The sequence below is a fragment of the Podarcis erhardii genome, assembly GCF_964252035.2.
Source record: "Podarcis erhardii genome assembly, chromosome: 1".
NCBI lineage: Eukaryota > Metazoa > Chordata > Lepidosauria > Squamata > Lacertidae > Podarcis > Podarcis erhardii.
The window spans coordinates 23,160,916-23,187,417 of record NC_138497.1 but is presented as its reverse complement, the minus strand read 5'-3'; the positions used below and the strand labels follow the sequence as shown (position 1 = coordinate 23,187,417).

Here is a 26,502-nt window from a genome sequence, read left to right as displayed (position 1 = left end):
CGAAAGGTGTCTGATTCAGTCAAATGAAGTTTATTTCACCCCAACATTCTGTGCCCTAATCTTATTCAGACAATGTTAATGCAAAATTTCTTTCCCAGTCGTGGGCTCAGCATCCAATATTTAGTATTTTTCCAATCACGACCATCAGCTGTGTCATCTCAAAGGAGATAAAGGTAAAGGACCCCTGGACGGATAAGTCCAGTGAAAGGAGACTTTGGTGTGTGGCGCTCATCTCTCTTTCAGGCCAAGGGAGCCGGCGTTTGTTCACAGACAGCTTTCCGGGTCATGTAGCCAGCATGACTAAACCACTTCTGGCGCAACAGAACACTGTGACGGAAGTCAGAACGCACAGAAACCCTGTTTACCTTCCCACCGCAGCGGTACCTATTTATCTACTTGCACTGGTGTGCTTTTGAACTATAGTGGTACCTCGGGTTGCAGACGCTTCAGGTTACAGACTCCAGTAACCCAGAAAGAGTACCTTGGCTTAAGAACTTTGCTTCAGGAGGAGAACAGAAATCGTGCAGCGGCGGCACAGCGGCAACAGGAGGCCCCATTAGCTAAAGTGGTGCTTCAGGTTAAGACCAGTTTCAGGTTAAGAACGGACCTCCAGAACGAATTAAGTTCTTAACCAGAGGTACCACTGTACTAGGTTGGCAGAAGCTGAGACCGAGCAACAGCAGCTCACCACTATCGCGAGGATTCAAACTGCGGACCTTCTGATCTGACCGGCAAGCCCAAGAGGCTCTGTGCTTTAGACCACAGCGCCACCTGCTCCCTCTCTCAAAATAGCACTGTCTTCAACAGGGTTGTTGAGGAGCGCTGCACACATTATCAACTTATTTAGTTACAGAAGTTGCATACGCACACCCCAACACACACTCTGCTGACATAATTCTGGTTTTGAAGATAATGAATGTGCTGGTGGTGCTCAGCAGGATTAAAAGATGGCTGAATCAAAAAGCCTAATAAAGTTAACGCAGAACCTGGCTAGAACGTGAAGACAAGTATCCAATACATATCAGCTTAACATTAGAAGCTTTGAAAGAAATCTGTTTACCTTCCTGCCAGAACTGGATTCTACATTCCCCTAATATGGAAATTAGGCTATGAGATGAACAGAAGATACATTCAATGTTTTCCATGCTTCATGTAGTTCTGACACTGACATTACTGGACAACAGGTTTTGTTCATAAACTGCAGTCCAAACTCATGGAGAGAGTTCATGTAAGATTTTTAAACTAAAGATAAACAAGGTTGAAGGCTTTCCATTAACATAACCCTTAGGAGCAGCATATCAAGGTCAGGGGCTGCTACCATGCCTTTCAAACGCATTTTAAAGCTAGTTTTTGGAAGTCTTGTTTCCATATAAAGAAGTCTTGTGTTTCAAAATAACTAAAGGCTACACAAATACATGTACAGCATCCATTTTGTAAGGTGTGTGTAAGTTTGAACCACAGCTGTACTCTATAAATTATGCAACAACAGACCTCCATCTTTGGTGTATTCTAAATGGAAAGGTAGATTTAGAAACCTCTGCACACCTTCCATAATTGATGTGGTCCATGTATATTTTGTTCTTGGGATATATGCACTCAAGTAAAAGAAAAAAAGTGGTCCTAAATTCCACCAGATTCAACTTGTTCAAAAGAACACGATTTATTGGAAAAGTACAAAGGAAATAAAATCATCATTTTTACAGACTGGTATGATTTCATGTTTTATATGAATCCATTCGCATATTTGTTTTCAAGTAATACCTTAAAAGCAAAAACAAAAAATCAACGCTGACAGCTTTATGTAACTAATGGTGCAGAAGTTTTAAAAACAATGACTGTGCATTAAGTTTGGCAAGCTAATTTCCTCCTGTTAATAAATCAAGTAAATTGTGTAGCGCAAAACAGTGTTGCCTTAATTTTATGGAAATGGTAAAGCTAGATGCATTCTTAAAAGCAATGCTTACCTTCAGGGCCAAATCCCATTATCCATACTTATGCAATGGTTTTTAGAGAGATCAACAAAACATGAAGCATGCAAGTAAGATAAATGGGATTCAGCTTCTATAACTAGCCAAGCATCTAAAGCTCACTGTTGTAAACAAACATTATCAAAATCCAAGTGTTCTTATTTGTAATGTATTCCTTTGTCGTACCATATATTTGCATACAGTTATCTATCATTCAGTAGCTAAGGATGACACTTCAAGATGGTGCAATAATATAATTAATTTTGAAAACATTATCAAAAGAAATTAACAATAGGTTTTGCAATATTTTTCTTGGTATACCTGGCAAATGCCTATGGTTTAAGCAGAGTATACAGTCTGAACACTGTAAACATCCCAATACCATAGCCATAAGATTCATATGTAAACATAATATATGCTTAAAGCACCATTTACAAAATAAAAATGTTAAAACTGTTTTTTTGTAATACAGAATGCCAAATGTGGTCATCCTCCCGTAGTACTCTTGTATACCTCAACTAACAGAATAAAAAAAATAGCTCTAAGTTTGCTCCCCCATTTTCCTCAGTAACAGACACGACGATAGAAAAAAAACTGTAAGGTGCATGAACAAAGGCCATTCATGAAAAGCGGCAAAAATCTTACAGGTAGAGGACATTCATTAACATCTGATAGAACACACACCCACACACATTCATTTATGATATCCATTCTTAACACATAGGTAACCATGCAGGGTTCATTTCAGAAAGCAGGTATACAGGTGGCACTGAAGTCATGGCATTAAAATGTTTCCTTATCTTCTTTACTCCTAAAAAAAGAAGCCTGGAATTCTGGGAAGGCCTTAGCTTAGTGGCAGAGTACATGCTTTGCATGCAGAAACTCCCAGGTTTAACCCCAGGTTTCTCCAGTTAAAAGAAATTCAGGAAGCAGGGATGGAAAAGACCTCTGTTCGAGACCTTGAAGATCCCACTGCCAGTCAGAGGGGATGGTACTGGACTAAATAGACCAATGGTTTAATTCAATGTAAGGCAGTTTCTTTTGCTTATCCAGTCTAACACTTGTATAGAAACACAGGAATGGGGAGAAAGGATAAAACGAGGGATCAGAAAACAATTCCCAAGCAAAAGAATAGGAATTAAAGTAACTGGTTCTGAAATATGCTCCACAACTTGTTACTTCAGCTATTCAACCAAAGTTCAGGGAATCAGAGTGCTAAAACAGTGCATTGAGGGCAGAACTGCCCAAAATTTAGCAGAAAGAGTATAACAAATGAAAACGTTCCCTTTCCTCCTACCAAAAAAAAAAAAAATTCAGTTGAAAAAGATGCAAGATGGGCTTGGTAGTTTGTATCTCTTGCAGTCCTTAAAACAATCAAAATTCAGTTCTGGAACCAGACCTGTTTTTGCATCTTTTCTTATACTGGTAAAATAACTTTATTTAATTTCGTCTATTAAAATAGTTTGCTTAAGAAGAACTGAGAATACAAGCCAACTTTCTTTTTTTTAAACTGTGTAACAGAAATATCTTTCAGAAGTGAAAGGCAAATTATATTTATATAGGCTTAAAATATCCAAAATACAGAAGTGTTTGGAATGCCTTAAGGCATGTACGTGAGCCGATGAAGCTGAAGGTGTCACCCAATGCTGGCATCATAACAGAAAAGCCTCAGGACTGGACCTCTGTGTAACTGGGTACAGTTGATTTTGCTGTGCAGAAACCCGCAAGAATACGCCATCACAACTGAACAGGGCTCCTACCCCATACAACTATTTGCAGGAATCACTAACTTACCCTGAACATCTATGGATCAGGAAGGCGAGTTGAGATTTTAGAACAAACTGATAATCCTTTTGCTCACGTGCAGCAAATCAACAATCTTGATTAGAACTAGTGGCATGGGGAACTAAAACCTTAAGGTGAGAAGACTTTATTTTTATTATATGCAATTGCCTTTTAATTCTGATCCTCAGCCTCATAGGTTTTAGGGCTATATCCTGCTTTGGTACATCAGTGAAATGAACCCTACCTTTATACCACCCGCATAGGATTAATACAGGATTTAGTGTTTTGATAAAATAAAACTAGGAATTTTTGTCATTTCTTTTCTTCTGCGTTCAAGCTGTTTCTAACAGTTTCCAAGGACATATTCATAGCTGCCTGAAGCATATCCTCTTCACTCATATCACCTCCTGGCAAAATAGAAGATAAAATGCATTAGGTTCTAAAATACAGCTATAAAAAGGGGAAATGTATATGTCGTTTCTCTTTTTAGATTTTACTGACTTCATTATACCTTTTCCCTGATAAAATGCTCAGTTTTTAATAGCAGTGTAGTTTTTTTTTAAAAAAATCAGCATGCACCCATCTGCTAGAGGATGGGGGTGGAAGAGTTATCCTGGCTACTGAGCATGTAACAAGAAGATCAATAACGACTTGCACTTGTCTTGATCCAACAAATAGAATATGGAGAATTCCAAGAAATAGTGCTCCATATCAGTTTCTTCCCTATAATGTGGCATGAAGAAAGAAATCAGACTTGCTTGCTCTGGAGATTAAACAGCATATATGGCTGGGGTACTCTGGGCCTCACTGGCGTTAGTATACTGTCAGCAACCCCATTATGTTTTATGGCTGCAAACCCCCTCCCCCCCCAAAAAAGTAAGAGGAGATACTAGCTATCCAAAGTGCCAACTAGTAATCAATGCATGTCAGAACTGAAGAGCCTGTTAATGTAGTTCTAACAATTTGTATTGTTTTCTTTGTTACACTGCTCTTAAATTATGGCTTTTTTCGGTAATTACAGTCATACCCCTTGTGAGCCGAACGTTTTGGCTCCAGAACGCCGCAAACCCGGAAGTGAGTGTTCCAGTTTACGAAGGCGGGTTATGCGGGTTCCGAATCAGAAGCCGCGCCTTGGTTGCCGAACGTTTGGAAACTGAATGGACTCCTGGGACGGATTCCCTTCGACATCCATGGTACAACTGTATATATCTTTAAGATTTCAAACAGTTTGAATAGTATTTTGTTTACACATCAATAGTTGTCTTTTATAGTTTTGATTCTCTCTAGATTGTTCCTGAAGAACTTCAGTTCTGAAATGTGTTGAGCTACAGCAAATATTCACAGTTGGCACTTCTGATAACTAGTTTCTCCTTTTTGCATTCTTTATAGGTGCACCTGCAGTCACAGCTAATGATGAGTTAGTAATTGCTCTAGATTGCCTCTTGACTGACTGAAACACGAGGCTAGACAGTTAGTAGAAAATACACAAACATGCACCGTCATTCATTCACCTGCTAAACTATACAGATAGCCATACCAAATCTTCCCAAGTCAAGACTGAAATGATGACCCACCAAGTTAGAAAGAAAGGATTATTATTATTATTATTATTATTATTATTATTATTATTATTATTATTATTCCCCACCCATCTGGTAACTCTGGGCCCCTCCCAGCAGAATAGTAAAAACACGATAAAGCATTAAACATTAAAAACTTCCCTAAACAGGGCTGCCTTCAGATGTCTTCTAAAAACAGTAGGCCGAACAGTAAGGTAACACATATATGGTAATATGATAGAAGGAAAGTAATACCTGGATCAGTGACCAGTGTATTTGAATTTGTAACTGGTGCATCATGGAAACCTGGGTTCTGAACTTGCTGATGCAACTGCTGCTGTCTAGAACAGTCAATAATAGTTTTAAAAGTGGAATCTAAATATGCAGTTCTAATTTTGACTAAACAAGTTCTGTGATGTTGTAAAGTAAGGGTAAATATTCATTCACATACATACCAGTTTAAATAACATTCACAGCCAGATCTGCCCTTGGCAATGTTATAAAGGTCTGCTACCCGTGTTGGTCATTGCCTTCCCATCTTGGCTTTAAGAGTTTCATTCAGTGCTGCTGTTGCCTGAGTGGAACAGATTTCCCATTCACAGACCTCTGCTTGTGCAACAGGACATCTTCTTCCCATCCTCCCCCTGCTTCCCCCCCTCCAAATCTGCCCCAGGGCTTTGGGGGACCTTTTGGAACAGAATTCTGCTTGTGTGATATCAGATGCAAACCCTTAGTTTGCTTCATTTTCCTTTTCAGTAATGGAACAGTATTTGTGTTAAGATTGTACAGTACTGACCTAACAAGAGTGATGAGCTGTAGCAGTGCTTTTTTTTATAGTCAATTATATACATTTTTAAAAGAAATATCTACCCAATTCTAAAATATTTATTAGGCAGGATGGAAAAACCTAGCCCAATCCTGTGCCACAACCAAGAATAAAATGAATCAAAAGCAACACACTGTTATTTTTGCTGCAGCAGACAAACACAGCTACCCACCCGAATGTTTTTACAAAGTAATCGAGACATCTACAGAATTGAGAAAGCATTTACTAGACAACCACTGATGTGAAAATAGTCTTGAATAAATTAACTGATCATAAATCAATCAAATGTGATGAGGCCCAGGAGAGGGAGTTAGAGATACCAGTAAAACACTGGTATTACTTAATGCAATGGCCAAGTAATGAAATACTTCTGGGACTGCTACTAACAAATCCCATTTTGCAGTGTCTACATTACTTTTCAAAATAGGCCTGTCTTCGTCGCCGCAGCTCTTCTGACGTAAGAGATTCAGAGTGGCTTGTTGCAGATGAATGTGGGACGTTTTGTGTGCAAGAATCTGGGAAACCACTTCTAAGGCCGCCTCCTGAAATTAAAACATGCACATACACCATTACTGGGATACAGCAGATTAAATTTAAAATGATTTTAATTTTCTACTCTTCTATTTACAGTTTTTCAGTGGTTTATAATCCAAATTCCTCCTAAAAAAATTAGCAGTATAAAAAAATAAAAACCACCACCAATCACCCACTGAAAGTCTTCAGAGAATAAAAAAGTCTTGCCTGTTGATTAAATTATTTTAAAAAGGATGGTGACAACTGGGTCTACAGGGAGGGGACATTCCAGGGGCGGCAAACTAAAAGAGCATTTTACCTTGCATACTAAGTTGAATGGCCCTACGGAGATCTGCTTCTTCATCCTCCATATCTATTTCCTGTCTGCTGAGAGCAAGTGCTTTTTGGAAATTCTCTTCATCTTCATCTAACATGCCTGTACCATCGAAGGGAGGATTAACATCTACAGCTGGTTCGAGGTCTGTTTTTTGTACCCTGCAAGGATTACAAAGTTAAAAATGGCTTCATTCTAACGTCAAGTTCTACCACATTTTCAAAGCAGTGGGAAAAACATTTAAGATCTTTTTTAAAAAAGATTCAAACTTATCAAATATTTTTCCTCATAGCACATACAACAGTAGAAAGAGTAGAAAACAACATGAAGAATCTGATGGAGCTACTTTGAACAAAAGCATGCTAAGTATCAAAATAACTCAAGCTGCATTCCCAGCTCTAGCCCGGAACGTAACAATAGAGGATAACAGGGAATGGGGTTTTCTTCACATCAATAATACTGGAAGAGGCACGCACTCCCTCCACCAAGTTAGGCAGTGTTGCCACACCTATTAAACTGCACTACACTTTGGTTAACTGAGTTAGGTTTTCTCCATCATAGTGAGAGCATTCATTTCTTTATGAGTCACAACTGATGGCATTTATGTAGTCAAAGACAAATGTTGTTTTGCCATTCTGGAAACCTGCTAAACAGGTAAGCAGAGCTCAAAATGCTTTGCTGACTTAAGATATGGAATATGGTTAGTATGAATCTAATAATTGAGGATGCCTTTCGACAGAGGTGTGGCAGGAGGAAAGGTGGTGAATATTATCATGGGTGGGCTCTTTGGAACAGCTCTCTTTGCTTGGAATCCTTGGTAGATTTGCATTCAAATGGATAGCTATAAACCTAGGGAAGCATGCTCTTTAGAGTTTCTATACAAATGAAGTTTCCCCAGCCCCCCAGCAGTGCACTATACAGACATATTGTAAAACTTGTAATTCCAAATCTGATATATAGGCAACCCCTGATTTGCGTGGGTGTTGTGTTCTGCATCATAGCACACTTCCATGAAATTGGGTGCAACTGAAAAAGCCTGCAAACACCCCGTTCTGCCCCCTCTACCTACTCTGCCCCCATTCCACCTTCTTAGGGGCGTCTTTTATTATGTTTCTGGGTTACTTCCGGGTTTGGTGCGATACATGGTCAGACACATATTGAACACACGTCAGTGGGGGGCTGCCTGTACCTTTTATTGTTCTTATACAACCTTCCCACTGATAAGGTGGCATAGGGAAATATATGTCCTACTTAGTATTGTGTGGAGGACAACAGCTGCGAAGTTGGAAGAAGTGGCAAGTGAACACTCAGGGACAAGGAAGCTAAGAGTTCATCTCTAGCCTACACAAAAGAGTTTTGCAGATAAAAGCAGGCAGAGAGAAAGATGTTTTGAATTACTCTCTCTCCTGCTACAAAAGGGTAGTAGTTATCTCTTACTGTATTTCCTTGCTTACTTTCAGAGTTCAATGTTACTCACATCCAACGCTCAACACTGATTAAAATACAAGTTTTTATTTACCTTACCTCTGATCTCTTGATTGCAGTGTCTCTTCCCCAATCAATTTTGGCCGCTGCATCTGCTGCACCCGAACCATTTGCAGTAACTGGTCAGCCTCACAATCTGGAAGGTCACCCTTTACCACAAATATTGAATAGCCTGAAGAAAGTAAAAGCAAGTAGCCAAAATATGAGAGACCAAAACTTATCAAGAAACATTACAAGGGGGGGGGGAGAGAGAGAGAGCAGGGGGAATAGGGAAGAGAATAAAACTGTCATTTGCCAGTATTTTGGATTCTGTCTTCCCTTCATTATAACTAGTACACTTAGTGGATGTCATTGTTTTATTCATAAAATTGAGGAAGACAGACTTCTTGCATGAACATCATTGGTTGGCCTTTGAATTTTACTCTTGCTTTTAAATAACAGGGCTCAATATTTCAAAGTTAGCATTACCTTCCTGTTGTAACTGGGCCAGGAAAAGTGCAAGATAAGTATCAGATATTAGTTCTGGACCCGTCAAGAGAGAATTCAAGTTGAACCACTGTAATTTTAGAAAAAAGATTTCAAATAAAAGGAGTTAACATGTGATTTAGTCCATTTATTTTTGTACATGGCAAACACCTGCCTGCTGTATATGTAATTGCTATGAGTACACACAACTTTCAAGCATGACTGAATGAACTGAGTACGGCTTATTGCCTGCTTCATCTGAAATTTCAGTAGGGTTGCCACTATAGCCTAATAAAGAAATTAAAGAGTAATTATCTGAATAAAGCTAAACTGACGCTTGCAAATAACTTCTGAATTGGTCAAAGCTCCAGTTGCCCCCAAAGTTTATGGGTTACCTGCAGTGGGAGCTTTAGCATTTAGTCGGGGGTGGGGGGGGGGCAGGTCTAGGCTGGGCTCAAAGGAAGTGCTAGCCATGCATGGGAGAGAACTGTGCACATTGTAGTTTTTGGTGCAGAAGTTTCTAAGGTCAGAGAGAAACTATGTTAACAATTAGCAACCACTGCATCAGAAATACAGTGGTACCTCGGGTTACAAGCACCTTGGGTTACAAACACTTCAGGTTACAGACTCCACAAACCTGGAAGTAGTGCCTCGGGTTAAGAACGTTTTCAGGTTAAGAACGTACTCCAGAACAAATTAAGTTTGTAACCAGAGGTACCACTGTACCATACGACAACTCTGGTTGCTTCTGTCTAGAAACACTGATCAATCTGTAGGTTAGGGGACTAATGTACTGAATAGACAACCCACAGAGAAATCAGCTGCAATGCTTTAATATCACAGAGGTGTCAGCTTTACTGAATAGATTTTGGGGGCTTTCAGCCTTAGTGCCAAAAACTGGTTTTGAATTGGAAGAATGAGCAGGTAGAAGCACAGAGATCAGAAACTGTCAATCACGGTGTGCCATTTTGTTTGAACCCTTCAAACCAAAGATTAGCAAATCTTTGGTTGGTCAGAAATCTGAATCAAATATTACTAAACCTGATATGCAAGCAAAGACGAAGCATGTGAGCCCGAGGCTTGGTCCTGCTCCTTCTCTTAACATCAAACCATGCCTTTGCTTTACTTCTAAATCACCATATCAAGATGTATTCCTGGTAATAGTCCTCTCTGCATATCTTATTCAAATATTTTGGCTTAGAGCAGTGTGAGAAAAGAAGGTTTGAAGTGTTGTTATTTATAGGGGCTAATATTGCCTTGTGTGTTATATACATAATTTCTTAACAGCACCAGTCACAAAATAGCATCTAAGAAAGCTGTGGGATTTGTGTACTATTAGCAATTAATTTAACATTAAATTTCATTGCCACAACTAAACGTTCAACCTAGAACATCCTTTGACTGAACTGATATAGGGTACATTTTTACATCTCCAAAACTCTTTATGTTCCGGAAACTGTCATGCCTCATTCTTTGCAATGCCCCATCTCCTAGCTTGGGCACAGTTCACCATACGTTCTCGAGTTTTGATTACGTCAGCCAAAACGCTCATGCGATCTGTCAAGGATGCTTTAGCTGAGATTCCTGCACTGCAGGGGTTACACTAGATGACACGTTGGCGTGTCTTCCAACCCTGCAATTCTGATTCTATGTAGCATGATTTGGCTGTTCACCTAGACCTCAGAAGAAGTGAGCAGCACAACAGGCACCTACCAACTAGAGTAGGAGATGTCAATAGGTGACTAAAAGTGTTCTAGGAGTTCATTTTTAGCAACCCCAACACTGTGTTCTGGCACTATTGAACTGATTGCTCCCCTCATTTGTTCATCTTGCCTTTTTTGCCTGACAGACTGAAGACAGGGCGTTTGTTGGTGTATAGCACCTGCCATCAAATTTTTAACTGATGGGAAACCATTTTATGAAAAGCAGGATACAGTTTTACATAAATGCCCAACTAAATGTGCAGTCTTTGTTCAAATATCAGTCCAAATAGCTCATGCTTCTGCTGAGAAAGACCTGTGTTCATGAACACTCAAGGTATAACAATTTGTAACCCCCCCCAAAAAAAAATTGATGTTCTCCCCGCAGAGACACATTATGACTGTAACTGCCTCATGGAATGTAGCTGCCACAACTATTTGAAGCATCTTATTTTATATAACTTGTGATGTGGCGGATGAGCAACAGCTCTTCAACATGCCAGATTATCTTATTTTTATTCTCTCTTATTTTTAAGTGGCAAATACTAGCCCCGTCTCCTCACAGGATAAGGTGTTTGTTTTTTTAAAAAAGTAGGTCACTTAATTTATTTATTTTTAAACTGTATCTCATTTCATTTAGTTCTTTGCATGCTGTGCAACTGCTGTCAAACACTGAAGTGCTCCCCCATTCTTGCTTTCTTAAAGAAATCAACAATACAATCATCTCCCCACTCCTTCCAGTATTGGTAGATGCCGTCATGTAATTGATTTGAAAGGAGACTTAAAGAACTGTGGTCCAAAGGCTGGAATGTTGTTGGGATGCTGCCCTTCATATTATGCACATTTATGCCAAACTACATGGTTGTTCTGTGATGCAAGTAAACAGCTGTGAATGTTATTCAACTACAGTCTTAGGCTGTCAAATACGCAATTATAATACTTGGCCCTAAAAGCAACATTCTTCTGACACCCAAGCTTGACGTTAATTTTTAAACAAGAAAAAAAATAGAATGTCACCTGTTTTCCTAATTTTCGAACTGTAAACCAGTGTTCCTTATAGTTACAAATAAAAGATCTTTCATTTCTAAAAGAAGAAAAACACAACGTATACAAAGAATTATTAGAGCTCGTATTTTAAAGGGTGTTTTTTTTTTACTATCATTGGTGTCATTTTGCTATCATTTTAAGCATTTTATTAAATTCAGCTACAATTTCAATCAGATATTTGATCATTTAAATATTTTGATGGTTCAGAGAATTGAGATAGCACTCTTTTGATGATATTTTTGTATATATAAAGCATATATATTAATAGACACACACCATGATGTCATAAAGCAGATATGATGCCACGTACCATTCAAAATCAGCATTCTGTGATGCCACAGATACTGAGATGTCATGAAGGCTCAGAGGACAAATGGACATGTAAGGCCTCAATAATATGAAAAAGAAAATGCTGAGGGGATAAAACCAGAACTTGATATACTAATTTTCAAAAGGAACTCTGAGGAAAATGATAGGGTTTCTTTTTCTTGCATTTTTTTTTTTTTTGGTATAATGGAAGCAGGGAGCTAAAAAGAAATTCTTACATAGGGTCGATCCCGAGCCTCTGATACTCTGGGCTGTTGAAGAGGATTAGTTCTAAACCCCAAACTTTCAAGGCATTGCTTATAACCTGTCAAAAAACAGCACTTTTCATGAGACAAACCAGTCAGTTATAAAATTTAAGCAATGCAACCATTTTAGCCACTATAAAAACAAATATATTGTTTTCACAAAGCTGGGACTGGAAAAAAATTTAAGTTTTATTAAAAGGAAACCACTGGGATGAGAAAATTCAAAAGTCAACCTTCATGAATCTACATTCAGCAGACCACATATATAACACATTTAAGGGTGAATAACGAATACACAATTTGACGAGGAAATTCTCAAAAGGCATAACACTCCTGAACTGGTGTTATAAACAGCTATACAATTGTCACTTTGTTTTGTTTTGCACTTCATTTATGCTGAATGCCTGAACTGGATGTTGGCAAGCTATTGAGAGGCAATTTGCCTATTTCAGGAAGCTCCATAACTACAAAAGATTTCACTTTGTCCTAGCATGCTCTAAGATACAAAACAAAAACCACCCATGTTCTAAGCAGGTCAGGATATTTGCACAAGAGGTATACTATCCAGAATTACTATTGAGACCTTCCCAAAGTACTTTCTGCACGTTTCTGAAGAATGTCAAATACATTTGATTTTACATTTTCAGTTCAAAATACAGTTTATGGCACACACTTTTTAAAGCTGTTTAGGAAAAAGGCAGTTGGGAAATCACAGAGACAATTCACCTTAGACACCCTGTACAAGAAAAGGAATACTATTTAAAGCAAAGTGGAATTGTAAGTTGCAAGTTGCAATTGTAAGTCTGCCAGTTTCAAGGATTTCTTTCTTCTTCTTCTTTTTAACACTGGTGTTTTCTGTAGCATACGTGTGAAGTGTGGAGCTCTCACACAGTCATGTACATGGATCTGAAGCTCCTTGCCCTAGTTATTTACTCAATATTTTCTTGGCACTAGTTACTTACTAAATATATAGTCCATCTTTTAGTCTGAGATACCCATGAAACAGCTTAAAGTGCAAACAAGAGAAGTGTTTCTTCAGTGTGTGTGCGCGTGTGTGTGTGTGTGTGTGTGTGTGTGTGTATCAACACACCTTTCACATTTTGCTTGCCTGATTCAGGAAACATCAGTGTGAACACTAAAATTGTTACAGACAGGCCTTGTACAACATGGAGCTGCAATTATCACTTTCTTGCTGCACCATTCAGAAAAACAAAGAAATATTTCCATTAAATATAAGCCTTAAAGGACCCATGGGCTGATCTATTTACCAAGAGCACAAATTGAAGGGAATTATATCACCAAACAAAATGAAATTGTATAACTGCATATTTCAATTGTGTAATAAAAAAATCATTCACCACTTTAATGCTTTTTGCCACTTTGGAAGATACATGTAAACCACAAACCCCAAGTACGTAGAAGACTTTTGATTTAAAGGAAACGTCTATAAAAACTATAAGGCTGCCTAAATGTTACTGAAAAATTAGTGGCATATAAAGATCAAAATTATCTGTAGGGTTGCAGCCACAGGGATCTGAACTGTCTCCTAAACAGGCTCAAAAATGTGAACATAGATTGAACTCTCACTAAAACACACTTTTTAAGAACGGAGACTACAAGGAGAATGCTTACTTGAATAGAGAAGAAGCCACTGTCATCCATGTTTCCAGAAGGCTGCTGTTCAAAAACAAATGGAAAAGGGGAAAGGGGGAAGGTGATTAATCCGTATTACTAGAAAGACTTCGGGGGGGGGGGGAGGACATAAGCTGAGAATGAGTTATGCCCATTCTTCACAATTTATTCATGCTTAAACATATTTTTAGTAAACCGCAAACCACCCCAGGCAAATAAAATAGGTACCCAGGAAATATATTTGGTAGACCCATCCCATTTTAAGCATATTAAATTTGCATAAAACAAGCTGGTGAATTAATGCCAGTTCATCTGAAGAGTTTTAAAGGCTGTTACCTGTAAAAATGTTTGATACTCTTCACTAGAAAGTCCTCCTTCTGCCATCCTTATTCGCTCTTCTTCATCCAGTTGCTGTGCAATAGAAGACAGTTCTACAGGACTGAAATATTCCCCTTGTAGTAAGTTATTCAAGCAATGCTGGGCACACAGGGAGCCTTCTTGCTAACGAATGGAAATGTAAGAAAAGAAAAGAACGCCACAATGAACATTACAATGTCTTGCCATGGTTTCATTGTTCAAATGCTGGGGTTTTTTTAAGGACGTGTTTACTGAGCTTTCAAAAACAACATTCAAACAAGATAAAGAATAAAAACACAAAGAACTATGGTTGTGTGGAGTATGCTATTGCAGTGGGAATAAAATTAACAGAAGGCTCCGTACACTTTTGCAGACATCATAATAAGACAGATTCTAAGAAAGGGCATTTGGAAAGTAAGAGTCACATATCAATAAGGTAGTCTCACCACACAGAGGCATATGTCATGGGCGGAAGGGTCTATGAATGTGCTATTTTTATTTATATAGTGTATGAACAGAGACTATACAACATCAAAATGGTATTGCTTTGTGACACAAGGCCATGCCTCACATCCTCTTAAACCATTCATTTCTTGAGGAACCCGACCTGATGCTTCCTGACAGTAAGAGCTGTTCGACAGTGGAATTTGCTGCCAAGGAGTGTGGTGGAGTCTCCTTCTTTGGAGGTCTTTAAGCAGAGGCTTGACAACCATATGTCAGGAGTGCTCTGATGGTGTTTCCTGCTTGGCAGGGGGTTGGACTCGATGGCCCTTGTGGTCTCTTCCAACTCTATGATTCTATGATGCAGACTTCCAATGTTTGGTGATTTTGAGTCTAGCTGCTAGCTTTGCTTTGCTAACTCCTTCCAATGGCTAGGAGAGCTAATGTTGGTTCCAGGATTAGAGACTGTTTTTTTTTTTTATTGAAGAAAGATCGTGAATATGGGCTGCCAATAAGCACACTGACCCTTTAAATTGCCCTGAGGACAGTAAACACATGTATTCAAATGAGGTTTGGGCCTGAATGCCTTCCCCCCTGTATAGTACAGACCTCATGAAAGATCTAATTTGGGTTATCTTAAACTAACTATGCTTTACGTTGGAAGGTACCGAGAGGTATTAACTCAAGTTACACCTAAGGAATTAAGAATTCTCCATTAATAATCAGCATCAACTGCTTTAGCTGGAAAGTTGTGTTTTTAAAAGACTTCTGTGTTTTGTCACTTTGAGAAATGCTCTCCCTCTCTTGACAGTGAAATGGACAGGTCTATAGACACGAAGTTGAACAGACTGTTTCTTCAAGAGCTTTTAAGTCGCTTTTATTATAGAAGCATTATCCAGCAAAGTCCATGCAAAGGTACATGTCACAAAAATTGTGCAACAGCAGAAGCCCAGTCCCAATCACTTGAGCTTTTCTGAATTGCCTCTTTAGGCCTTTCTTCTTTTGGCCAATCAATCCCACATATTTACTGTGCAGCTGCTAGCAAACTAGGCCATGCATATTGTGGCACATATTGGATTCTGTGACAAAATATGCACATCAACTGTATTATATAATAAAGTTTACCACTGCTCCAAATGAAGAGAAAATGGACAGGAAAAGCTACTGAAAAAAGTATTTTTAATAATTTGGTCTCCTATTAGGCAGACTGAGGTACAACTCCATCAAGGGCTACTGCCTAATGTCAGCAGGCACGTGAATAGCAGTTAACATTGTCAGACACACATCTATTCATAAATATATGGCATTGGAATTTTCTCTCTTCTTCAATGTGGTTGTCATACTTGATTGAACTTCCCAATGCCAATTATGCCAATGGTCACAGGATACAAAAATATTTAAGTCTTTGGGTCAGCAATCTTTTGAGTCATATTTACAATTGAAGACTGAAGTGTCAGCAACATTACCTCTATCCACACAAGCAATACTTTCAGCCAGCCCAAATCCATTTGCAGCTCCTTCTTGTCCCTGCCTCTGCAGGGAAAAACCTGGCATGTGGACCATCAGGTGGCAGAAGGGACTGCTATACAGTGGACGCTCGGGTTGCGAACATGATCCGTGCGGGATGCACGTTTGTAACCCGCAGTGGTGCATCTGCGCAACTGTTGCAAGCTACTTTGACTAAATAGTGGGCTATAGTTAAATTAGTTGCTTGCTTTCTAACCCAATCCTCCTCAGCAGGAAAAGCAACAGAAGCTTTAACACAATCACTCAAATATTCCAGGGATTGCCATGCTTCAGTCACTTTTATTGCTCACAACAGAAAACTGAAAAAAAGAAATACAGCGGTACCTCGATTTAAGGGACGCGGGTGATGCTGTGGTCTAAACCACTGAGCCTAGGGCTTGCCAATCAGGTCGGCGGTTCGAAATCCCATGACGGGGTGAACTCCCGTTGCTCAGTCCCTGCTCCTGCCAACCTAGCAGTTTTGAACCTAGCAGTTCAAAAGCACATCAAAGTGCAAGTAGATAAATAGGTACCACTCCAGCGGGAAAGTAAACAGCGTTTCTGTGCGCTTCTCTTGTTTCGCCAGAAGTAGCTTAGTCATGCTGGCCACATGACCTGGAAAAACTGCCTGCGGACAAACATCGGCTCCCTCGGCCAGTAAAGCGAGATGAGCGCCGCAACCCCAGAGTCATTTGCAACTGGACTTAACTGTCAGGAGTCCTTCACCTTTTCACCTTGGTTTAAGAACAGCCCTGTTTACGAACTGGTAACAGCCCTAGTATATGAACTCCGCAAAGCTGGAAGTAGTGTTCTTGTTAGCCAACTTTACCTCGGTCAACGAACGGAAGCCGAACCGTGGAAGGGTACTGGTGGTGGGAAGCCTCATTAAGGAAAGAGCGCCTCGGTTTAAGAATGGCTTTGGTTTAAGAACGGACTTCCAGAATGGATTAAGTTCGTAAACTGAGGTACCACTGTAATCATAATCACCTCCCGTACTAAGACTGCAATCATATGCACATCTACCTGAGAACAAGCAAGACTAACCATGGTTGGGCTTACTTCAGGATAAACATGTATCGGATTGCACTGCAAGTGTGACCATAAACAGAGGCTCTCTAAGAGTTCTAAGCAGCTTGCCACCACGCACAAACTACTACACAGGCAAATAGAGGGATTTATATAATGAGGACAGAGAACTTCTTGTGGTTCACAGCTGAAGAAGGTATTAAAGAGCCTCTTTACCCATTTCTTCGCCTGCATGGGAGAAAGTGGCTAAAAGGAATAATTCTGGGGATGGGAGAACAGTCCTTGGCTCAGGGCTGTACTAAGGGTCAAATAGGAAGCCAGTGGTGACTTGACTGAATCCTTCGGGCATCAATTGTTCAATCATACTATTGAGTTCAGAATGAAGTAGCAAACACTTCCCAATTTCAAGAAAAGTGTTGATGACAGAACATTTTCATTCAGCCTGTATATAGGGCTGCTTTGCAAAACAACAACGACAATGTCACATTCCAGCTTAGAAGTTGAGGAAATAGGGTGTGCACAATGTTTTGTCAGAAAGAATGTGTGTAGGATGATGTATCTTTGAGACATATAATTATATTTGTGCCTTTATGCAATCATAACTGATTTAGCTAAAAGGCTTCTATATCCCTGTGTCGTCTTACTTCAGAAAATAGAACATGAGCTCTGCATTTAAATTTCTGAAAACATTTCATACAAAGTTTTTTCTTTTCATGGAAGTGGAATATTTTTTGAAGAACTGTTTATCATTAAAGTGGAGCTCAAGTTTGCTTCTCACACTGTCAGGCTGGACCAATGCTCTAGAGCTGCTTTTTGGAAGGCATAAGAGACAACAGCTGTAGAAGGGGGTACTGAGTAACCTCATTGTGTACAGAAGTGTTTCCCGCATATAATCTATTAAACTGTACCCAAAACCATGGAGGGGGAGTTAATTTATAAGAATATTAATAAAGTTTAAGGCCTGGAACATAGGCGCCGACTCCATGGGGCCTGAGGGGGCCCGAGCCCCCTCAAAAATTCGTTTGGGGGGGCTCCGCCCCCAATAATTTAAGAAAATTATTAGTTATATTATGCTTTGTAAAATCACAAAATTATGTTGGTATTTTTTATTTTCCTTGTTTGACGATAGTTACCTTTAAAAATGTATTCAGTAATGAGTTAAAACAAAGCCACTCCCGATCTAGAGAGGGGGTGGGGTTGCGGGCTCTCGACCCATCAACAATCTCGCGGGGCTGGCGGCAGCCCCGCGAGAAGCGGGGATTCCCCCTAACTCATTAATATTCACCGCCCACGGCGGCAGCCAATCGGCTGCCGCAAAGGGCGGGCCCTCACAGGTTCACTTAAGGTCGCGGCAGCCCGGGGCTCGCCCCTTTCGTTCCCCCAGCAGCAGCGGTTTGGAGGTCTTGGGCCCCCCCAATATTTTTTATAAGTCGGTATGGGCCCCCGCCCCCCCAATATTTTTTATAAGTCGGCGCCCCTGGCCTGGAAGGAATATCAAGAGGAAACTAGTCCAGTTTCCACTTAATGGGGTGTCACACAGAGTGTTTGACTAGAAAAATATATTTCTTTTAAATGTGTCTCAGTCCTAAAAAAAGTCACAACATTTCAGTCTGAACTACCTTACGAGTTGTTGTAAGTGATCAAATTAGTTAGCCCATGAATGGTACAATGAGCTCCTTGGAGCAAGGACAGGATATTAATGTGGTAAATTATTTCCAATCAATTAACACAAGCAATACAATATGCTCATGAAGCTAATCAAGAAGTTGTACCAGAAGTGAAATGCAGGCGTGACCAGGATATATCACACTTGCTTGTAAGTTGATAAGGTGACTGCACCTTGGAGGCAAGCATGTTTGCCTTATCACTAGTAGATATCATGAAAAAATGAAAGATGAAAGTTGTGCCAAAAACAAAGAAAGTCATGTCATGTGCAACACTATTATCAAATTATTTTTAAAAATCACATGTTTTCAAAATAGCAAGCTGGTCATATGTTTAGGACAGAAAAAAATTATTTAATACTGCACAAGTAAAGTAGCTAAGGCACAGCAAAGATACATTATACAGATGTCAGTGGAGTGGACAATGTTTTGAACCAAGCAGTACCCTTCAAACTAGGATTGTGACTCACCCTTGTACTTCAAGCCGAACCACCACTTCCCTATTTTGTACTCCCTGCCATTAGCAGCAGAGTTAGTTGCCCCGCACTTCCCCACCAGGAAGGAATAAAGAGAAAAACACTCCTCTGTGCCACCCAGCTTACAATTATATGAACATGCTTTAATAGGGGATTGGCCATTTCCAATGATCTTTAGTATCCTGTCAGTAGAAAAAGGCGGAGAACAAGAGTTTACTTCGTTATTTTTTTCAGACTTTCGAGATCACCCTTCCTCTAACAAATACCAGGGTTGAGTACAATATACAAGGGTGATCTCAAAAATCTCTCTCTCTCTGTCTCTCTCTCTAAACATCCCACCTTTCAAGCAATAGGACACAAGGATAATATAGAAATATAGAGTGGCTGGGGCAACCCAGCCAGATGGGCGGGGTATAAATAAACTTATTATTAATGCTATGAGCAGAGACCATAAAAGCAATTAGGATGGATTCATACCCTCCAACATTTTTCCGATGGAAATAGAGACGTCCCATTCCATAATGACAATTTCACTACTTATACCCCACACATCTGACTGGGTTGTTCCAGCCACTCTGGGCAGCTTCCGACATATAGAAAAACATAATTGAACTTTTTTTTAAAAAAAAAACAACCCTCACTTCCCTATACAAGATTGCCTTCAGACGGCTCGGAGGGTCGTATAACTCCATAACTCCAAAATTTGTCCAAAGAAAATAGGGACATTCCGCCATACCCTCCAACATTTCTCCGATGAAAATAGGGACGCCCTAAGGAAAAGCGGGACATTCGGGGATCAAATCAGAAACCGCGACGGCTTCTGGGTGTCCCTGGAAAACAGGGACCCTTGGAGGGTCCGTGGATTAGGGAACCCTAAAAGACACCTGCTTCTTGCGAGAAATGCAATGACAAACCTAGACAGCATCTTAAAAAGCAGAAACATCATCTTGCCAACAAGCTATGGTTTTCCCAGTAGTGATGTATGGAAGTGAGAGCTGGACCATAAAGAAGGCTGATCGCCGAAGAATTGATGCTTTGGAGTTATGGTGCTGGAGGAGACTCTTGAGAGTCCCATGGACTGCAAGAAGATCAAACCTATCCATTCTTAAGGAAATCAGCCCTGAGTGCTCACTGGAAGGACAGATCCTGAATTTGAGGCTCCAATACTTTGGCCACCTCATGAGAAGAGAAGGGGACGACAGTGGACGAGATGGTTGGACAGTGTTCTCCGAAGCTACCAGCATGAGTCTGCGGGAGGCAGTTGACGACAGGAGTGCCTGACGTGCTCTGGTCCATGGGGTCAAGAAGAGTCGGACGCGACTAAACAACAACTGCTTAACCTGCCCCCCCCCACTAAGTGCCGCTGAAGCGTCCCAAAACGAGGGCCCCCTTCGTCCTTCACACAACCGAAGATCCATACAAACTTGTGTCCAGGGGGAGAGGCTTCCCCAGGCGGCTTCCTATGCAGCCCCTGGACCGGCCAGGTGGACGGCAAGAGCCGAAGCCACGCGGCTTCCCCCTCGAGCCTCCTCTCTCTTGGCAGGCAGGCCGCTCCCTCAGGAAAGCCTCTCCCGCTTCCCCCACAGGCGCCCCCGCCGCCACCACTCTCGCTCCGCTTACCCTCTCGTGGAAGATGGCCTCCATGTTTATTTGTCTCCCACCACTACCACGGCCGCCGCCGCCGCCGCCAGAGGCAGCCTCCACACCACATGACCTCCGCCCAGCCAATCCAAGCTCCGCCCCGTGACCCGCTGCAGCCAATCGCCGTGGCTACCGCTTCCTTCCCCTCCCCTCGGATAGGCTGGGCTTCGCTCTCCCCCACGCCGCCACCTATCTCTACGAACGCAACAATCGCCCCAAAGAGGTACGCGAGGGGCAGAGAACGCTCGCGGCTACCCCGGGCAGCCTTCACTTCCGGTTCCGATTGAAAGGGGAGGGGGGAACAGAAAAGTGAGGTGAGAAAGAAACGTATAAAAGAGAGGTTCCCTTTCGACGCCGTGCTTTGAAATAACCCTGACGTGCCCCTCAGGAAATTGATCTTGCTCAGTCGATGGGTCAGCGACCATCATAGCAGAAGTGTGCATACACACGAAAGCTTATACCCAGAACAAACTTAGTTGGTCTCTAAGGTGCTACTTGACAATTTTTAAAATTATTTCGATCATAGTAGAGAGTAACAGTTCGAGTTGGGGGTGGGGAGAGAGCCTTGAGTTCCCAACAGTCTTATCCTTTATATAATTTATTTTTTTAACCCTAAATGACACCAGCTGCTGCCCTTTTCATTTCTATCCACTATTTTCCTCCTTCCTTGACAGCTGCACAGCTCCTTCTCGGCTTTTCAAAAACAAAAACCCAGTGTGTTCTACTCCGAATGGGCATTTGTAGCAACATTTTTATCCCTACTTCAATGTATATATATTCACTGGAGTGTCAGGGGTGCTTTGGGGGTGAGTACTATTGGGCTCAATATGGTTTACTCCTGAGTAGACACAAACAGGATTGCACCGTATAAGACTGCAACAGTTGCCCTCCAGAAGTTGCTGAACCACAACTCCCATCAGTCCAAGTGATGAGAGTTGTCGTACAGTGGTACCTCAGGTTACATACGCTTCAGGTTACAGACTTCGCTAACCCAGAAATAGTGCTTCAGGTTAAGAACTTTGCTTCAGGATAAGAACAGAAATCAGGCTCTGGCGGCGTGGCGGCAGCAGGAGGCCCCATTAGCTAACGTGGTGCTTCAGGTTAAGCACAGTTTCAGGCTAAGTACGGACCTCCGGAACAAATTAAGTACTTAACCTGAGGTGCCACTGTACAGCAAAACCTAGGAGGCAACAGGTTCTCCACACCTTCAGTAGACAGGCTGAAAAAGAAGGGGATAAATTGTACATATCCTTAAAATAAGGGTTCTATTGCAGAGATGTTTGAGAGAAAAATAACAGGTTGCAGCCTTAGATGCGTGTTTCATAGTTGTACCTGCCACAGGTACATCACAGGTTTTGTGCTAGGGCCTATCAAAAAATTGGAGCTCTCTGAAAATATTAATGAATTCTGTATTCATCCATAGAAGTCAGGATCCTTGTGAGGATTGATGAGAAGTGATTTGCAGGATGGAGTGGGCACTTTATGATATATGGTTACATTGTAATTAACTGTACATGTTAGTCTCATTGAATCGTTATGTACTTTATTGGTCAGTTACAAATTTTCTTTATTGCTTCATGCCATCAGTTCAGGCTGGGTCTACACTGATCTAAAAAACGCTAAGAAAAATACTGTACAGGTCTCAATGCAATTTTCCATTGACTGCTGTACAGCACCCCCTGGTATCACATTTTTATAACACATTATAACTCACCACTATAGATTAGACCTGTCTTTTTTAAAGATTGTGTGTTATTGCAACCGAGTCCGAGCATTTAAGGTATTTTTATCCTTCAAAAACTGTGGACATCTTTGCACATATTGCAAGAAGTTATTTTTGCTGCAGCCCCGTGGGGCTCCAAGGGCACCGCCATTATGGTGCCAGCTTGGGTCCCCATGGAGCTATCACAGTACATGAACTGCCCAACTCTTTGCAATGAAACAGGGAAGCAGTGTTCTGTTAGTAGAGTGGATTTTTGTGCTGAACCAATGGTCACAGACACATGACCAGGTGCTTTCCTTTGGCAGTTCCTCCCTCAGTTATATGATGGCCAGGGAGTGATCAGTTTCACCCAGCGGTATATTGAGTGAAACCGCCACTGCTCCAGAGTCTCTCTGTCACCAGTGCCTGACTGCCGTTTGTTTTTCCTTTGGTGCGCAGAGCACTGGTGGCAGGAGGGACTCAGGAGTGGTGACATTCATGATATACCACTGGGTGAAGCCACCATTGCGGTCTGGCCCTCATACCAGTCCAGGCAATGTATTGATACATTGCTCAGGCCTAACCAGCTATTTTCAGTGTCAGGTAAAAACTTCTCTTTTTCCAGGCTTTTGATAGATGGTGTTTTGCTGTTAGCTTTCTGCTGCTCTTGGGAGAGGAGCTGGAGAGAGGATATTATTTCCTGTATTTTTTAATTGACTGCATATGTTTTTGTGTTAACGTATCAACATTACAATGTATTTTTATTTATGCTGCAAGTCATTTTGAAACTTCTGTGAAACAAACAACTAACAAGTCAAGTAATAATACTCTGAACGTGACTTTGTTGGTTATCACCCATTTTTTAAAATTCCAAATGTCAGTTTGAGTGGAATGTTAAGACATTTTTTGTTTTAATGGAATGAAAAGGGCCCTGTCTGATCTCCCCAGAGAAGGAATTCCACAATTGCAGCATCACCACCAAAAAGGGCCCGTATCTAGCATCTACCAACATTGTATGGCCAATGGAAGTGTACCTGAGAGCAGGGTACAAGCTTGTTTATACACAGAGAGATAGTCCTTCAGGACTGCACTTTAACTGGCTGCAAAGCGCCCATATATTTCTTCATTTCCTCATTTCTTTTGATAACACAATCACACACTTCTTATAGATACAAGTTTAATTATCTGGAAGCATTTCTCATTTAATACATTATCGCCACGTGACTTCTTCTCCAGGTTTCAATTCCCTGTGGAAAGGAAATAGAGGACCACAGAATTAGGAATGAATTATTCCAGAACATAGCTTATAAATGTAAAATATGTTCTGTTAAGTAATTAGATGCTTTGTAACTGATTCGGAAAGCAAGACTTAACTTCTGCACTGTTATGTCCACTACTTCTCACAAAGTCATGAATAAAAACATCATTAAAAACCACAGCAACCTTCAAATCAAATTTGTGTAAACGATTTCCCTTTTGCCTTTTAATCAAAGGCATTTAGGTAGTTGTCATTACCCCTCACATCTCCTCAAATTGTGTTCATGACTCATCCCCCTAAGCTCTTTATACAAAACTGACTATCCCATTTTATCTTTGTATGAAACCTATGAAATAATTAGGCTGGGAGACAGAGATTGGCAAAAGGTTACCCAGTGAGCTTTACAGCTGATTGGGGGCTGAACCCTAGCTAAGTGAAATAGGGGAGTTACAGATAGGTAGCCGTGTTGGTATCTGAAGAAGTGTGCATGCACACGGAAGCTCATACCTAGAACTAACTTAGTTGGTCTTTAAGGTGCTACTGGAAGGAATTTTTTTGTTTTGAAATAGGGGAGATCCACTGCAATGTAGCACAAGCAACCACTGTATAAGCAAAAATTACAGGCTATATGGCAACTTCACTTGGTTCCAACACTGCTATACTGGACGTGTAAACTGCTGTGGATGAAAATAAAAACAACCAACCTTCTCTCTTGATGATAACATCTCTCATCTTGGATGAATGAGGTACACAGAGAAAACTACAACAGATTTATTTTTTTAAGGCTTGGGAGGCTGAGATCAGAATAGGTACTTCTTTTGGTAATTTGGTCCCATGTCATTTAGGCTTTGTGTGGGGCTCTTTTGACTTACTACATATTGACTAGGCCATGCCAGCCAAGGTATAACTGGACACCATTTTGAATCATGATTGCAGATTGAACCTTTCAAAACTGCACTGATTTTTTGGTTTCTCAGAATTCCCAAGTAATGAAGGGTACAAGGCTGCTAGAACAGGCCTGTTGTTTCAAAATAGTGTTAATATCCCATCAAATAACATGTCAATATTTCACTTAACTAACCTTTGAAATAACTTGCTTTTGTTTCTGAAGAGTGCCATTTTCTCATCATTCTTCCTGTCCAAGTAACATCCCAACACAAATCCTATGGGGACCAAACTTAAGGCCCAGTGTTCTCGCACAAGATGCAAAATATTCACCATAGTTACTAATAAGAAAGAGAACCAAAAATAAAATAAAATCAACACATAACGTATGGATGCCTGAAACATTTAAGATACTTGTAAACAGTTAAACAAAAACATCCTAGAATAAAAAAAAAAATTAAGGCTGCAGTCCTATTCCAAATTAGCTGGGAGTTGGCCTCATTTAACACAATGGGACTTACTTTTAAGTAGTCTACTTTAATCTCCTACTGCAAATCAGTTTTAACTGAACGTCCACAAATTCTAGTGCTTTAATGGAAAGGGAGCAAAGCTTCTCTTTATGCACTGCATTCTATGATGCATAATATTAAACATTTCTGTTACAGCTGAAGAAAAGCCTCCCTTGATCATACCCAAGGCCAACTGAATAATCTTGCTCTCAGTGGGCAACCAGCTGCCTTACGGGAAACCTGCAAGCAAGACCTACGTGCCACTTTGCACATGCACTTACTCGCCCTCCTTGTGGCTTCCAGTCAGAAGCGAAAGAAACTAGGCTTTATTTCACCCAGGTCAAAGGCCCAGTTCGGTACACACACACAGGCTGGCAGCCTCAATGACGTCCCTCTGGAGGCTTCACCCGGGGCAGGAAATAAACAAACAAACCCGGCTAGCCCCCGACCCCCCATAACTACGGCACTGCTTCCAGCAACGAGGTGTGGCAGCCAGGACTGGACACGGCATTTCAAGCCAGGGCCCCCCCCCATAACTTTGTGTAAATGGCAGTCAGTCTCTTCGTAACAAGAACATGGAATCTGCCTTTTGCTGCACCCCTGGGGGGTCCACACCTTCACCCCAAAGTCTTCTCGCTGGTTCCTACTCCGTTGGCGCCATTGTGAAATCCGAGGTTTTCCCTTCCTTACTCCTGGCTTAACACTGACCCTTAACAATCCCCCCCCCCTTTTTTTGTTTTCTTTTTATACAGTCTGGAGAGACACGCTGGAAATTCCTTGCAACACCCCCCCCTTTTTTTTTTCGTTTTAACAACCCTCCCCCTTTTTTTGGCCACCCCGCTCTTAATACGCCTAATCCTTACCTGGCCTGAAGGCCTTCAAGCGCAATACCGACCTGAGGGCCTCAACCAACCAAGGACGCTTAGAGAGCCGCGTACTGAGCCCTCCGATGACCAGAGCCGGAATGAACCATTCACCGAGCCGAGAGGGGTAGGCGGGCGAAATTTTCTCCGCCGCTGGCAGAGGGATTCCTTCGCTATGGCTTTGAGACTTTTCGAGACTCTGCTTAGAACTCCAAATGAACATCAATGGCGGGAGGGGGGCATCTTCATTAATCCAAGTGCTCCCGCTCTGGTTTACCCCCCCTCCGTA

At 41.1% G+C, this 26,502-nt stretch overlaps 2 protein-coding genes and 1 long non-coding RNA gene across 5 annotated transcripts; all 3 read right to left on the bottom strand.

The window, feature by feature from the left end:
• Positions 1-1,635: 1,635 nt before the first annotated feature.
• ATXN3 (ataxin 3) lies at positions 1,636-21,107 on the bottom strand. Of its 3 annotated transcripts, none has more exons than XM_081864711.1 (11): positions 20,976-21,107; positions 14,222-14,386; positions 13,886-13,930; positions 12,227-12,312; positions 11,652-11,718; positions 8,938-9,025; positions 8,509-8,641; positions 6,970-7,145; positions 6,553-6,679; positions 5,567-5,652; positions 1,636-4,159 (listed from the first exon to the last, which is right to left on the bottom strand). In XM_081864711.1, exons 1-11 carry the CDS (start codon positions 20,997-20,999, stop codon positions 4,065-4,067), a joined length of 1,092 nt encoding a protein of 363 aa, XP_081720837.1. In that variant the 5' UTR covers positions 21,000-21,107; the 3' UTR covers positions 1,636-4,064. The 3 variants fall into 3 exon arrangements, with proteins under 3 accessions (XP_081720837.1, XP_081720838.1, XP_081720839.1); XM_081864712.1 differs by having other exon boundaries at positions 13,886-13,927; XM_081864713.1 differs by having other exon boundaries at positions 14,222-14,382; positions 20,976-21,091.
• Positions 9,073-11,645, bottom strand: LOC309345546. Its single transcript, XR_014158299.1, has 2 exons — positions 10,305-11,645; positions 9,073-10,213 (listed from the first exon to the last, which is right to left on the bottom strand). It is a non-coding gene; the product is annotated as an uncharacterized lncRNA (long non-coding RNA).
• A 2,751-nt stretch (positions 21,108-23,858) lies between the features above and the next one.
• NDUFB1 (NADH:ubiquinone oxidoreductase subunit B1) lies at positions 23,859-26,476 on the bottom strand. Its single transcript, XM_081867107.1, has 3 exons — positions 26,214-26,476; positions 25,038-25,182; positions 23,859-23,945 (listed from the first exon to the last, which is right to left on the bottom strand). The coding sequence occupies exons 1-3, from the start codon at positions 26,434-26,436 to the stop codon at positions 23,909-23,911; spliced, it is 405 nt and encodes a 134-aa protein (XP_081723233.1). The 5' UTR covers positions 26,437-26,476; the 3' UTR covers positions 23,859-23,908.
• Positions 26,477-26,502: the final 26 nt, after the last annotated feature.

Bases quoted from the DNA above. Each gene is read 5' to 3' on its own strand.
- ATXN3 (XM_081864711.1), bottom strand. From the start codon at position 20,999: ATGGAGGCCATCTTCCACGAGAGG. The intron at 8,642-8,937 runs GTAATGCTAACT...TACTTTCTTCAG, and splicing joins GGCCCAGTTACAACAGGAAG to GCTATTCAATATTTGTGGTA. The intron at 6,680-6,969 runs GTAAAATGCTCT...TTTTAATTTCAG, and splicing joins CATTCAACTTAGTATGCAAG to GAGGCGGCCTTAGAAGTGGT.
- NDUFB1 (XM_081867107.1), bottom strand. From the start codon at position 26,436: ATGTTCATTTGGAGTTCTAAGCAGAGTCTCGAAAAGTCTCAAAGCCAT. The intron at 25,183-26,213 runs GTAAGGATTAGG...CTTTCTTATTAG, and splicing joins CTTGAAGGCCTTCAGGCCAG to TAACTATGGTGAATATTTTG. The intron at 23,946-25,037 runs GTTAGTTAAGTG...TCCTTTCCACAG, and splicing joins AAAAGCAAGTTATTTCAAAG to GGAATTGAAACCTGGAGAAG.